Below are 13,558 nucleotides of genomic sequence, written 5' to 3' on the forward strand. Positions count from 1 at the left end.
ACTCTTAATTTCCCTAAGCTTGTATTTATCTTTTTAAAAAGTCCATTCTAAATATTCGACAGATTTCAACCAGAAGTCTCCCTCTCTCTCTCTCATTTTCCTTATTACAACTTACACATAATATTTTCATAACACATATAGCAGAATGTCTACACAGATTGTGCTTTTGGTATTTAGTGTGACAAAGGCAGCAAAACAGATACTAAATAACTGTTTACATTAAAAATTATGGTAACTATCAATAACTCCTGCGTGTATCCTAACATGTAACAAATTGTTAATACAGACTACTGGTGTGTTTCTGAATGATGGTGGAATTTGTAAAAATGAAACTTAGGAGAACAAAAAAAAATTAAATTTAAAAATTTGCGGTAGGGATAGAAATAGAACATATTTAGAATGTATTTCATTAAGTGGTTAATTGATTTTGTCGTAGAAGGTGACTCAAAAAATAGAAAATTTTGGAAAGAGTTGTGGCAATGCTGCGAGGTAGGAGGCTGCAAATGACATATGCACTCTACTGCTCGCACTGTCTTGCCATTTCGTAAACAGTAAACATGGAGCAAGGGAACGGTGTGTGGCGTGCCATTGTGGCAAAAGCCTATAACAAAAATGGAAGTGTGGAGGCCAAACGTCGAGACTTTCGGTGTCGTTCCAACGTCGGATGGTATGGCCGTTTCCCTCAATGCATACAATCAATACCTGGGTCCTCATTTTTGAAGCAGCTGGTTCTGCCTTGAAGAACCATTTTGCACGGAGAGCCAGAACCATTCGTACGGGGAGACAGTATCGAGGCAGTACGAAGTGCTTCCGTAAGGAACCCACAGCGCTCTATTCGACGTCACACAGAGTCTCTGGAGTTGCATCGTTCGAGTGTTCAACGAATACTGAAAATGGATATGAAGTTCCATCCGCAGAAGCTGTAGATCGTTCAGCAGCGCCAACCTAACAATCTGCTGATACCTGTAAAATACGCTGAACGCTTGATAACAAAAGTTCATGACGAAAACAATTTCATTACCATCCTACGGACTTCAGAGGAAGCTCACTTCCACCTCAGTGGCTTTGTCAATAGACATAATTTTCGCTATTGTCCTAAGCAAAATCCACATCAGCTACACGAGCGTGCATTGCACTGCAGCAAGGTTACTGCATGGTGCACGATGTCATCTAGTGACATTATAAACCACTACTTTCTGATGATGACGATAGGTACATAATCACTGCAACGTCTACTCACTGTGTTGCGATGATAGAAAAATTTATTTCGCATGAAATGCCCGATTTTCCTGCCAACAGGTGGTTTCAACATGACGGAGCAACGGCACACACAGCACGGACATCGATGGGAGCTGTGTGACTGTTGTTTGGTAACCGTGTCACTTGAAGGATCGGTATGACATTGCATGACCTCGAAGATCGCCTGACCTAATAGCGTGTGATTTCTTCTTGTGGGACTCTCTTAAGACCGCGGTTTACCGTAGTCGACCTACTACCACAGAAGATCTTGAATCAAGAATACGAGAGGAAATCTCCAGATTTCCTACTGAAATGTTAGGTTGAGCCATGTGTGACGTTCTATCAGACTGCAGGAATGTATGCGCCGCGGGGGACCTCATCTATCAGATATGATATTCAAGAAATAAAAATGCTTGTGACATTCAACAATGGCATACTCTGTACTATACATTCATATAAATAAATATATGCGAAGTAATTGTGCTCGTCCATTAATCTCCATTCCAAAATTTCCCGTTCTTTTGAGTCACCCTGTATTATATCACTAACAGTTGATCATGATAATGTCACCTACAACTTATTACAAATGAATGTCCATTATTTTGCAGGATGAAGATGATTTCGAATATATGGTGGATCCAGCTAAGAGAAGGAAATCCTGTTGCTCCCAAGGTCTTTGGTTTCGCGCTGGTATTTGGGGAGGCGCCAACTTACTCTTAATTGGCATGATTGCCATGCTGGTGGGCCACCTGACTCCACCTCGTCAGGTTGTGCTGGAGACAGGCTACGACCTGGAAGTACTTGATCGCACCGCGATTGCGTTTAACCACCGTCTAGAGCTCTGCCGTTTGGTTGGTCTGGGTGTGTTTTGCTGCGGTGGGATGGTTCTTCTGGTAACATTACTTGTGTCTACAATCAAACACGCCCAGAGAGAACCAACAATCCCCGTTGCTCCTCTAGTTGAGCCTTTTGAGGCCTCTCCTTCGGCTACAAAGATACCTATCACAGAGAGAATCAAGCCTGTACAACCCAGTATCTGGCCACAGTCAGCTACTGTGCGAGATGGAAGCCTTGTAGTGCAGATGCCTTAATCTTAGAGTTTATGTTTTACATAGTTCATTATTTATTTCGTCAGACAGAAGTGCACAAATTCGTTTGAAGTATGGCATGGTGTACACAGTATGGAAATACTAGAAAATCGGTAAGTAAATGAGTTTTAACAATAGTAATAAATTATATGTTTGCATTCAATGGAAGTGTAGTTACATTAATAATCCACTGGTTTTTATACTTGAAACTGAAACATGGTCACGTCACTGCATTCAATTCTGAGAGAAAAAATGGGCTAACCGCTAAAGTGGCTAGTATTTAAGTACGTACAAAAAGGTAATACAATGTGTTGCAATTAAAAACAGAAGTGTCAGCTTGTGGAACGAAAATTCATTCCCCTTTGTGAATACTCGATTCGCTACAATAAAAAATATTAGCTGATGTTACATAAGTTGTCTAACAGATGATTAATATGATAGATGTTTTAATTTGGTTTCAACAATATTCATCATGAAAAAATTGCTTCATTTAAATAAAAATAGCAATTTTCTTCCAAAAAACGGGTAATTTTTCTAACAGGGGCCAAATGAAAAAGTTATCTTTATGCTGAATATATTAACTATTTGCAACTTTAGACACAAGTCTATGTTGTAGCTATCGTACATGAAGTTGAGACAAACTAAGATAAAAATGGTTCCTTAGTTTTTTTGCAGTACAGTAAGTAAAGTTTCAAAAGTTTCTATCCAGCAACAACTTGTATACATGTGGATAACTTTACATGTATCCTATCTGACTGAACACAGGGTTTAAATATACATATTAAATTATGACAAAAATGCTGATCTCAGAGAAGCCTACTGGAAAAGTAACGTGGAATATCCATACAGCCTTCTCCACATCATGATATCTGATAAAGGCTGAGCCCCTAACAATATGCTTTAATTTAAACTAGAACAGTGGATCTACAGCACATCAGATAAGCCACAGAATAAGCAAAAATGTGAACATAAGCTACTCCTGGATTTGAAGTACTGTTTAGTATTTTATCACAATTTAATAAAAGTCTTGCTGAAGATCTGCAAAACAGTTTCAAACTAACAAACTGTAAAAATCACAAATTGTACAATGTAGATAAATATAATGTTACTATGAATCAAAGTAATGTCTATATGTAATATGAAATGTGTAGAAACATCTGTCTATTATTTATATTCACAATAAAAATAAAATGCAACGAAATCACTAAAAAATAATAATCCTATGAAGTTTATTTTTAATCTGCATATACTGATAGAAACCAATGATCCTTATATTTTTGTATGAATTGGTATAGGTACAGCATACCTAATTTGATCATGATTTCAGCAAAGAACAGAGGAAGCAAAATCCCATTATTTGAAATCCCAAATATGCTCACTCTCAACAGACAAGTTCAATAGAATTGTTCCTTTTTTGTATGATAATACACTCTGTTGAACTTTTCAGATCATACTAATTGGGAATCAGCACATTTTTCTTATTTTTAAAAAGTAACAAATTTCATTACTTGGAGTAATTGTAGTGCTGGTACCCTATTTACAAATGATGAAATCTTCATTAGTACTAACTGATGATCTTAGTTACTCTCATTCTGTGAGTCAGTATCAGAGAAGTCTGACAGTACAACAGAAGCAAAATATTTCTTTTACACATTTACTCTACATGGTTTTTGTACTGCAGTGTAAGTAAAATCGTGATAATTACAGAATAACTATCTATATGTGAACCCTAACTCCAATATGGTGAAAATATTGTCGGCAAATATTTAGACTGAAGTTTATGTCAAACTTAAGTCATCAGGTGTATTCATCACACTCCTTCTCTCTTCTGTAGAGCAGAAGAGCCTGACTATCTCAGTATTTTAATTAATTACTATATGATACTCAAATTTCTCATGATTGTAACACAAATAAAAATATATATTAAACTGAGTAATATGTATAACAAGTTTCAATGTCAACTTCACAGAAATTCAATATAAAACATAATACGCTGTTCTTCAAATAAATAAACTGAATATATTTTCTTCATCTTCTACTGAAGGCCAGAGAATAGAGAATCTTCAATAAATAGGTAATCTACTAATCTATTTTCTCTCAATGTTCAATATAATAATACTAATGATATCAACAATGTGGGAGTAATTGTTTCCTTAATCTGTCCAACTTGAAAACATAGGCCTACATGTCGATACTAATACTGTGTGTTTCACTAAGACAATACATGTTTGTTGTTGTTAATAAATCAACATATATATGTATATACAAAAATCATAATGGAGCTATTTTGATGTGACTGAATATAACTGTATTCAGTAATAAAGATTAACCTGAGTTATCAGTGCCTCTATATTATTATATTCTATCTTCTGCTGTTCCCATAAATTTTTCTGTGTGACATTGTTTATTAAAATTTGGCAGAATTTATTTTGATAAAAGTATACCATCTACGAAATAAATGTACTTTGAGAATTATGAGCTGAGGTTTACAGTTTGACTCAGTTTTGCTGCTGTCACTTTCGGTGCACCTACTTAAGAATACACAGGTGAGTGAGAAATGGTTACACACGAAAATTTCAGATCTACAAATTTTGAAAATCAAGTGACAGAAGTAAATGTGTGAACATATTTCCTCATTCCAATTCACCAAAAGCTAAACGAATCATTATGGTCACAAAAATGGCACTTTTCATGAATGTTTGCAATATTTACCTCAAGCTGTAAACTCTGAATCATGTGTACTTGAAATTATTTCTTCTTTTTTATACCATCCAACAAACCAAGAACTCATTAAACTCTACCCATACAAGCCTGTTGTTTATTTTTATGTGTTACAAGCAACTGGTGCTTATATTTAGACTCTCTAGAGCAGGTTTTGGAATCACATACTGTGCTTCTCGTTAATTTCATTATTGTACATCTAATGTTTATTTTCGTTTTCAGTGGGCTCAACAATGACTTTAACTTTTGAGCACTTGCATCTGCTTTACTATACTGCTCATAAAATTGATGTGACTGAATATAACTGCATTTATGTCATCATTTCCTCTTCAGAATCTTGCTCAACTTACTAAATTGTTGGAGCTTTCATAGCCGATTGTTGACGCATTCTCTGGTGGATTCCGTACTGGGATTGTCGACCACTGATTATTTAATGAATTTTCAGATCTTTCCCCAGCATTTTCAAGGCTCACTCGCCATTGCTTGTGGCTTTTCACAGATCGGTACCGTTGCAGCTCGTCTTTTGTTACCTGTAACAGTTCTTCACTGCAGCATGGGAGTAGGTTGTCAGTGTACCTTCTGTCAGAGCATGTGATGATGTCAACATCAGTGCTTTCTTATCTCTGTTGTCACATTACAGGTGAGACAACTGTGCATGTTTTATTTCGATGACAGCAGCATTGCTCATCCTTACCTTCAAGGTCAATCAAGGAATCATGACAGCCTGCCACATGGCAAGATCAAGGAGGGGAGGGGATGGGAGGGCCTTTTCACCCCCACCTTCACTTCTGCAAATTTTGCCTGGTGCACCTTCATCGTATGGGCCCCCACTCAGCAGCCAAATACGACAAAGTATTTGAACTGGCAAACAATTTTTCGACTTCCAAAAAATTGTACAAGGGCAGTTACACTGGTAATTTTTTTCTTCATTGTTATTTCACCCCATCCCCCTCACCCCATATGGGTGGAGGGAGGGCTGTCACTGGTCCAATTCTCCATTCTTCAGCCAAGCAAGATAAAAAACTTTACAATGAAAAATACAAACAAAATTTGTAGTTTTTCGATTTTAAATTAAAAATCAAGGATTAAGAGTTAAAAAACGGACATACATAAACTTTAACAATGCATCACAGGAAGATGAAAATTCTTCTGATAAAAACACCCAATCTAGGGTACATGCAGTAGGGTGACAGGTATTGCCTGAGAACAGTGTATGTTCAATAGGGTCAAAGGAGTGTGAGTAGGAAGATAGCGATCTGTTAGATAGGAAAATTATGGAGATGAGAGTGGGAGATGATGTGGATGATGGAAAATACAGTCGGTGGGAAAGACAGAGGATGAGGAGTAGTGTGCCATGTGAGTTGGGCAGTGATTGCAAGAGGAAATGGATGGAGAGGGAAAGGAGAGAGAAGCTCTGATGTGGAGAGGGATATGTGAGGAAGAGCTAAATTTGGTAGGAGGAATAAATATTTGAGCAGATCTCATTTTCTAGGAAAAGGAGTTGGCTGAAGTTGCATTCTGATAAGAAATGGAGGTATGTGTAGGTGAAGGTGCAGCAGCATATCAAGGTTGATAATCATAGGTGAGACAATGAAGTGACTGGAATCTAGCTTTCAGACAGTATAGGAGATGTGGAGGTGTTTGATGTTTGTAAGGAGGACTGGGAATTTGATGAAATGATAGAGGACCCAGGTGATGGAAGGCAAACGGAAGTGGAAAGCAAGACGAAGTGTATGGCGTTCAAGGATTTGGAGGGACTTGGAGAGCTTTGATGCAGTGGAGATGCATGGAACATTTGCATAGCGGACGATGAGTCAGATCATGGTTTTGCAGGTATAGTGAATAATGGAGGTGTGTAATCCCCAAGTCTGACCTGTTAGTAGTTTTAATCTCTTGTGGACTTTCTGTTAGGTTCTCAGTAGGTGTGGTTTCCATGTTAGCTGGCAATCAGGGGTTAGTTCAAGATACTTTAGTCTGTTAGTCAGCTGGATAGGGTGGTTGTAAATGATAAGGTAGAAGTCATGGAGTCGGAATGTGCGGGTGGTTCATCCTATAATTACTACTAGGGTTTTGGAGGGGTTCATCTTGAGCATCCATTGATTGCAACAGGAGGTAAACAGATTAAGGCGCATTTGGAGGGATCGTTGGGATTTCTGGAGTGTAGGGTAGAGAGCATGGAAAGCAGTGTCTGGTATTGTTAACAGTGACAAAGGATGGACAAAGCAATTTTTGCTTTTAAAATATAAATAACAAATTAGAAATTCAGATTTATTGGAAACGAATTTTACCTTCAGTACTAACCCACACATCGTGAAAACGAAATAAAATCAAGTCCACTTTCACATCCTGGCTGCTTCTGTCTCCAGCAGATGGCTGTACTGTAAAATTGAGGAACTTCTACCTCGATACTAAAATTTCGTATGGCGGCCAATGGAGCTCCGCACGGTTAAGAAACCAACGCAGTCGTAAATTAAATAGTTTCCACATATAAGAAGTTGAAAAGATTCTAAAAGTCTGTAAAATTCATCAGCAGCTCGAAAACTGCGATGTTTAAATAGCTCATTGAGACCAATACAAAAAAATCTGCTGTACGACGCAAATCAGTTAATGTGATATCACAGTATTTCAAAAGATGTCTGTAATGTAAAAAAAAGTGCGAGTTAATTTCCCGATATAAACATGATCGGCAAATTAGTGTCCAAAATTCTAAAGTATGTACCCCATTGGCAGATTTCAACACCTAATAAAAGTTGACTTTTGAGAATGTAGATCTAAAAATTCGATGCCGGAAAAATACCCACACCAGTCTTACAGCTGGAGTAAAATAAGTGTTAGCTAAGAAAGCAAATAGACAGACTGAATGTAGCTGATTAGATGCACTCAAAACAGACTGGGAATACGTAAAAAAGTTTTCTGTATTCTCATGTCTGCATACTCCATAAAAACCGATTGGCGTAGAGTGGAATGGAGAACAACGTAAATACTGTTGGACGTAGTCTTGCACAATGCCAAAGCCAATGGTTCGTTCTGTTCTCAGCAGTAAGATTGTGTTGTACCCTTTTATTTTGATTCTGAATGAGTGAAGTTCTATCCCAACGCATACGAGCTGCAAGTTCTGGCGATAACTGCAGAGTTTAAAACCGATGGAATACCGCTTACGCTGGTAATTCAGGAACGCTCCATAGCAACCTCCTGTCATTTTCCAGTGGCGAACCTCTCTCCACACAGAAGAAAAAGCCAGTTCATGTGTGGTGTTCCGCATATTCTATACTGGAGTAATAAGCCCCTAAGCACGGTTAGTGTGTTACGAATACGAAAGAAAAGAAAACCAGAACTGTAGGGGCTCGAAGTCATATAGCTATCAAGTTTCAGCTGCTTTTCAAACTCATAGAACTACCCACATCCAACACACATAAATAATCGTAAATGGGAAACTTCTTAGAATTTAGCGAGGGCAGCGAATAAGAAAGGATAATACATTATCAAACTTCATTAATTCTTGCATGTACATTCACTCACAAAAAAGAACTCTCTCTTTCTTTTTATTTCGTGTCGGTTTGATAACATCCAGGTTAATTTTTAACTTATGAATTATATCTAAATTGGACTCTTCTAATTTCTTCTCCAGCCAGTAATATGACTGGATACAAAGAAGGAATTCTAATACATATCTAAGGTTTTGCTGTTATCTTTCTATTTTCTGGCTTTGCCAATTAGCTCTGTTCCTTTCAGCAGTTCTTCTAAGCGAGAGCATTCCAAGATTTTGATTTTACCTATTATTTCCTGCAAAACACTATTTTTATAACACTTCACATCTCCCTGGGTGTATACTACCACCTCTTTGTTGCTCATTCTTGTGGAATTTTCATATAGAACTTTATGCTCACAATTTTTGCAAACGAGTGTCCATTAATTGGTATTCCGTTGGTTTCAGGCTCTGTGAACGATTGTTCTGTTATTAGGTGCGTAATATCCAGTCCAGCACTTTGACAGACAAAATAATCATCCCTTATAAGCAGATCCAGGTGCAATTAGAGCCTCATAGACAGATTTTTCGTCAGTCCTTTAAAGTGATAAACATGCTCCATGCATGATTTTCTGCCAGGACTCCAGCATACGATCACTTGCCAGTGCTGTTAACAACAAATGTAGGTATTTTACATTCCCCAGTCGTTGCCAGATTTCAGCACAATCTGTATTTAAAGCAGTTGCCTGTATGTTTGCAGTAGCTTTCCTTTTTCCAATTGTAATTTATATTCTTTCTTCATGGGAGTTATCTTCGTTATATAATCCAGTTGCTTTTTTTTGCTACAATCTCTTCCATTTCCAGTTTTGTTTTTCGTACACGCATCACAGTAACTACGCCATAAGTTCTATAATTTGGAATGGTTTAAGTCTGTGTGATACATTTACTGATTTCCTTAGGTCTTATGGGATAACTTTGTTTGTGGGTACCAGTCCTAATTTGGCGATATCTATCGATAGGTGGATAACAATGTCCTGGATTGAAACAAATACGTTTCCCCTACCTTAATATAGCTCATCCTTGTAATACTTATCTTGTCTTTGTAGGAGTCAGTGTTAACAATCTCCACGTAGTTTACAGGTAGATGATTAAAACTATACGCAGACAAAACATAATCTGCAAACTTTTCTCTCGCTTGAGTGTTAGAAAGAGTTCTTATTACCCCAGTAAGCGAACTGCAGAACGTTGTTAAACACCACACAGCAGCTACCCAATAAGTTATTCGGTAACTGACACCAGATGGCCGTGATTGGCATGGAGTGAATTGGAGCACATTGCAAATATTTTTAGTTGAGAGTTTAAAACACTTGAACAGTCTTGCACAGGATCAAAGACACGATACATTTAGTTCAAAACACTTGAACAGTCTTGCACAGAATCAGATACGATCCATTTTTTAGTTGCATATTGTAATCTCCAACCTGGTAAAACCATGTTATTTAGCCAGACTACGCATAAAAGTTCCTTGTAGTCGCTTGTCTGAAAGTGTTATAAAATCTATATGGTGGTTACTCACAAATTTGTTCATGCCTGGGCTTATGATTCGACATATTTATTTCTTATATATCCTTGTTTTACAACTGAGGAACATCCACATTAAACTGTCAATCGTAACTGTTTTACCGTTGTCAACAGTCACATTGGTGTTTACCTGCCAGTCTCCTTTAAATCAGAAATCATAGTTTGATACTATTTATTAAAAAATTCGACTGAATCTTGAGTCTTGAGTTATGTCCAAATACTAAAGATAATAGTCATCCACACAAAACTGCTGCAATATTCCAGGCAGCTCTTTCATTAGAACATTAGATTTAACGTCAGTTAATAAAACTTTGTTTGGTATCGTTACAACGTGTTTACAGTTCCTCAAAATGGTTTCCAGTGCTTTCCTACGATTTCTTACAACATTCATCTTGCTGTCGCACAGTCGTTCCTGTGTTGTGGAAAACGGCAGATTCGCCTTGATACGAAGTCTCTCAGTGTCTAACTTGGATAATTTACTACGCGTATAATAGTTAAATGATCCACACATTTCCTTCTTTAACAATACAGACCGTCCCTTTTATAAATGTTCCTGACATTCCACTCGATCACTTGTATCTGTAATGTTACTACAAAACGCTTCTCTAATGGGTATAAGCACACTTAAATTCTTCCTGCTAAGAAGCGTGCCATTTTTCGTGTAATTTATTCTACAAATATCACTAGGTGGATGTCCAAGTTCTCCAGTAATAAACACAAACCAAATTGTTCCTCATTTGGTCCCAATTTGCTCCCTAATATCTGAGGGATGTTTGGCACGCTGGGGGAAGGCAGTTTGATACTTTCCACTGCCACAGAAAGCTGCTCAATTGCAACTATTGAGCCTCCTTTTTCACTCTAAAGATCAAAGATGGTGTTACTTCTGATTAAGTAATCTTCTGCTCAGTTTAATTCTACCTTCAGTTAACTCCTAGATCGACTGCACTGTTGTGTGTGCAGGTGTGTCAGTTTCTTGAGGGCTGTCAGGTGTTGGGCACTAGGCATCAGGCATCAGGAACCGGGGATCCGGCTTCAGGTATCAGGCATCAGGCTTCGAGCGTCAGGGAGTGGAGCGTCGACCATCAGGTGTAGGGCACCATGTGTCAAATGTTAGGTGACTGGCAATCAGCACACCTCTTAGAATGTGTGTTCTGTTAATGGTAGATATAAACGCAACGCCACATACTGGCATGTTGGTGCATCACGTTATAACCAATGGTGCAGCAACATGGCGTAAAGTGGCCAGAGAAGCAAATCATCCGATGCCAGTCACAGGTGGGCAGAAGCATGTAGGGAATTTGAAGTTATTGATCTCATGATCAACGTAGCAGCAGACACATTCCAGTTTGTATGGCTCGAGATACAGATGCAGGCATCTATCTTTAACGTGTGTTTATACCACAATACCCACGTAATTTGTAGTGTTCTCAATGTATATGACATACAGAGCAGCTATACATTTAGATGTCAATGTATATGGGTTCATTAGCAAATCAGTAATTTGCAAGATAACCTTAAGTTAAAGATTATGTGATCAACATAGTAGTAGATAAATTGCAGTCTGTGAGGGTGTAGATGCTTGCAACTGTATTTAACGAATGTTTATACCACAGAACCCATGCAATCTGTAGTTTTCTCGATGAGTACGGAGGTAGGAGTGCTTTGACATTCTGTTCACCGATTCCAGAGCTGTAATCAGAGGCAGTGGCGGCGGCGACGGTGGCAGAGGCTGTTGCAGCCGCAGACATAAAACAGGTAGATCCACCTTTCAGGTGCTACCCCAGACCATACATGTGTGGATCCATACCGAACATGATTGCATATTGCATAGATGGATTCATCTCAAGCATTACCATGGACTTTGCGCAATGGATCCACACCAAACAGTATCCACGGACGTACCACTTGCTGGTTCCAACCTGAAAAATATTCTGTGATGTACCACTTGATGGATCTAGCCCGAACAATATTCCTGGACGTAGTACTGGCGGATCCACATTTTGGACGATACATTGGATGATCATATATGGGTGGATCCATAAAGAACCCTATCCAAGAATTTTCTTCGTGTAGATGGGTCCACCCAATCATTATCCCGGCCATTGGACAGATAGATCCGCCCCAAACAATATCCCTGTATGTGACACGTGCTAGTTCCAGCCTGAACAACATTCCCTGATGTACTGCATGCTCGATTAAGTACTGCCGCCGCTGCCATGTAGTGTCAATTAATGAGTAAGTTGCTGAACAGTTGCTGTGTGGCGTTTAACAACGTTCTGCGGTTCGTTTACTGGGGTAATAACAGAACATAAAAATTAACTGGTGTACAAACTACCTTTCCTGACAATCAAGAGAGAAAAATGCTTACAAATTATGTTTTTCCTGCATATAGTTTTAATTACCTACCATAAACTACGTGGAGATTGTTCACGTTGACTTCAGCAAAGACATCATATGTATTACAAAGAAATGCTATGTTAAAGGAGGAAAAATGTATTTGTTTCAATCCAAAATATTGTTCTCCAAAATACCGATAGATATCGCTAAATTAGGAGTGGTACCCACAAGCGAATTTGTCCCATAAGACCTAAGAGAGTGAATAAATACACTCCTGGAAATTGAAATAAGAACACCGTGAATTCATTGTCCCAGGAAGGGGAAACTTTATTGACACTTTCCTGGGGTCAGATACATCACATGATCACACTGACAGAACCACAGGCACATAGACACAGGCAACAGAGCATGCACAATGTCGGCACTAGTACAGTGTATATCCACCTTTCGCAGCAATGCAGGCTGCTATATTCCCATGGAGACGATCGTAGAGATGCTGGATGCTAGTCCTGTGGAACGGCTTCCATGCCATTTCCACCTGGCGCCTCAGTTGGAACAGCGTTCGTGCTGGACGTGCAGACCGCGTGAGACGACGCTTCATCCAGTCCCAAACATGCTCAATGGGGGACAGATCCGGAGATCTTCCTGGCCAGGGTAGTTGACTTACACCTTCTAGAGCACGTTGGGTGGCACGGGATACATGCGGACGTGCATTGTCCTGTTGGAACAGCAAGTTCCCTTGCCGGTCTAGGAATGGTAGAACGATGGGTTCGATGACGGTGTGGATGTACCGTGCACTATTCAGTGTCCCCTCGACGATCACCAGAGGTGTACGGCCAGTGTAGGAGATCGCTCCCCACACCATGATGCCGGGTTTTGGCCCTGTGTGCCTCGGTCGTATGCAGTCCTGATTGTGGCGCTCACCTGCACGGCGCCAAACACGCAAACGACCATCATTGGCACCAAGGCAGAAGCGACTCTCATCGCTGAAGACGACACGTCTCCATTCGTCCCTCCATTCACGCCTGTCGCGACACCACTGGAGGCGGGCTGCACGATGTTGGGGCGTGAGCGGAAGACGGCCTAACGGTGTGCGGGACCGTAGCCCAGCTTCATGGAGACGGTT

The 13,558-nt window shown here is 39.2% G+C and overlaps 1 protein-coding gene across 4 annotated transcripts in view; it reads left to right on the top strand.

Moving 5' to 3' along the window:
• The window catches only part of LOC126354587 (nucleolar protein dao-5-like), a 367,317-nt gene that overhangs the window by 299,903 nt on the left and 53,856 nt on the right, over positions 1-13,558 (top strand). For 2 of the 4 annotated variants that reach the window (XM_050004336.1, XM_050004337.1), the window contains exon 3: positions 1,848-4,668. The exons of the other annotated variants lie outside the window; for them this stretch is intronic. In XM_050004336.1, the coding sequence (XP_049860293.1) occupies positions 1,848-2,330 (483 nt within the window). In that variant the 3' untranslated portion in view covers positions 2,331-4,668. Of the gene's footprint in view, positions 1-1,847; positions 4,669-13,558 lie in introns of those variants that run through there. 4 annotated transcript variants of the gene reach the window in all.

Source organism: Schistocerca gregaria, chromosome 3 (genome assembly GCF_023897955.1).
Source record: "Schistocerca gregaria isolate iqSchGreg1 chromosome 3, iqSchGreg1.2, whole genome shotgun sequence".
Lineage (NCBI taxonomy): Eukaryota > Metazoa > Arthropoda > Insecta > Orthoptera > Acrididae > Schistocerca > Schistocerca gregaria.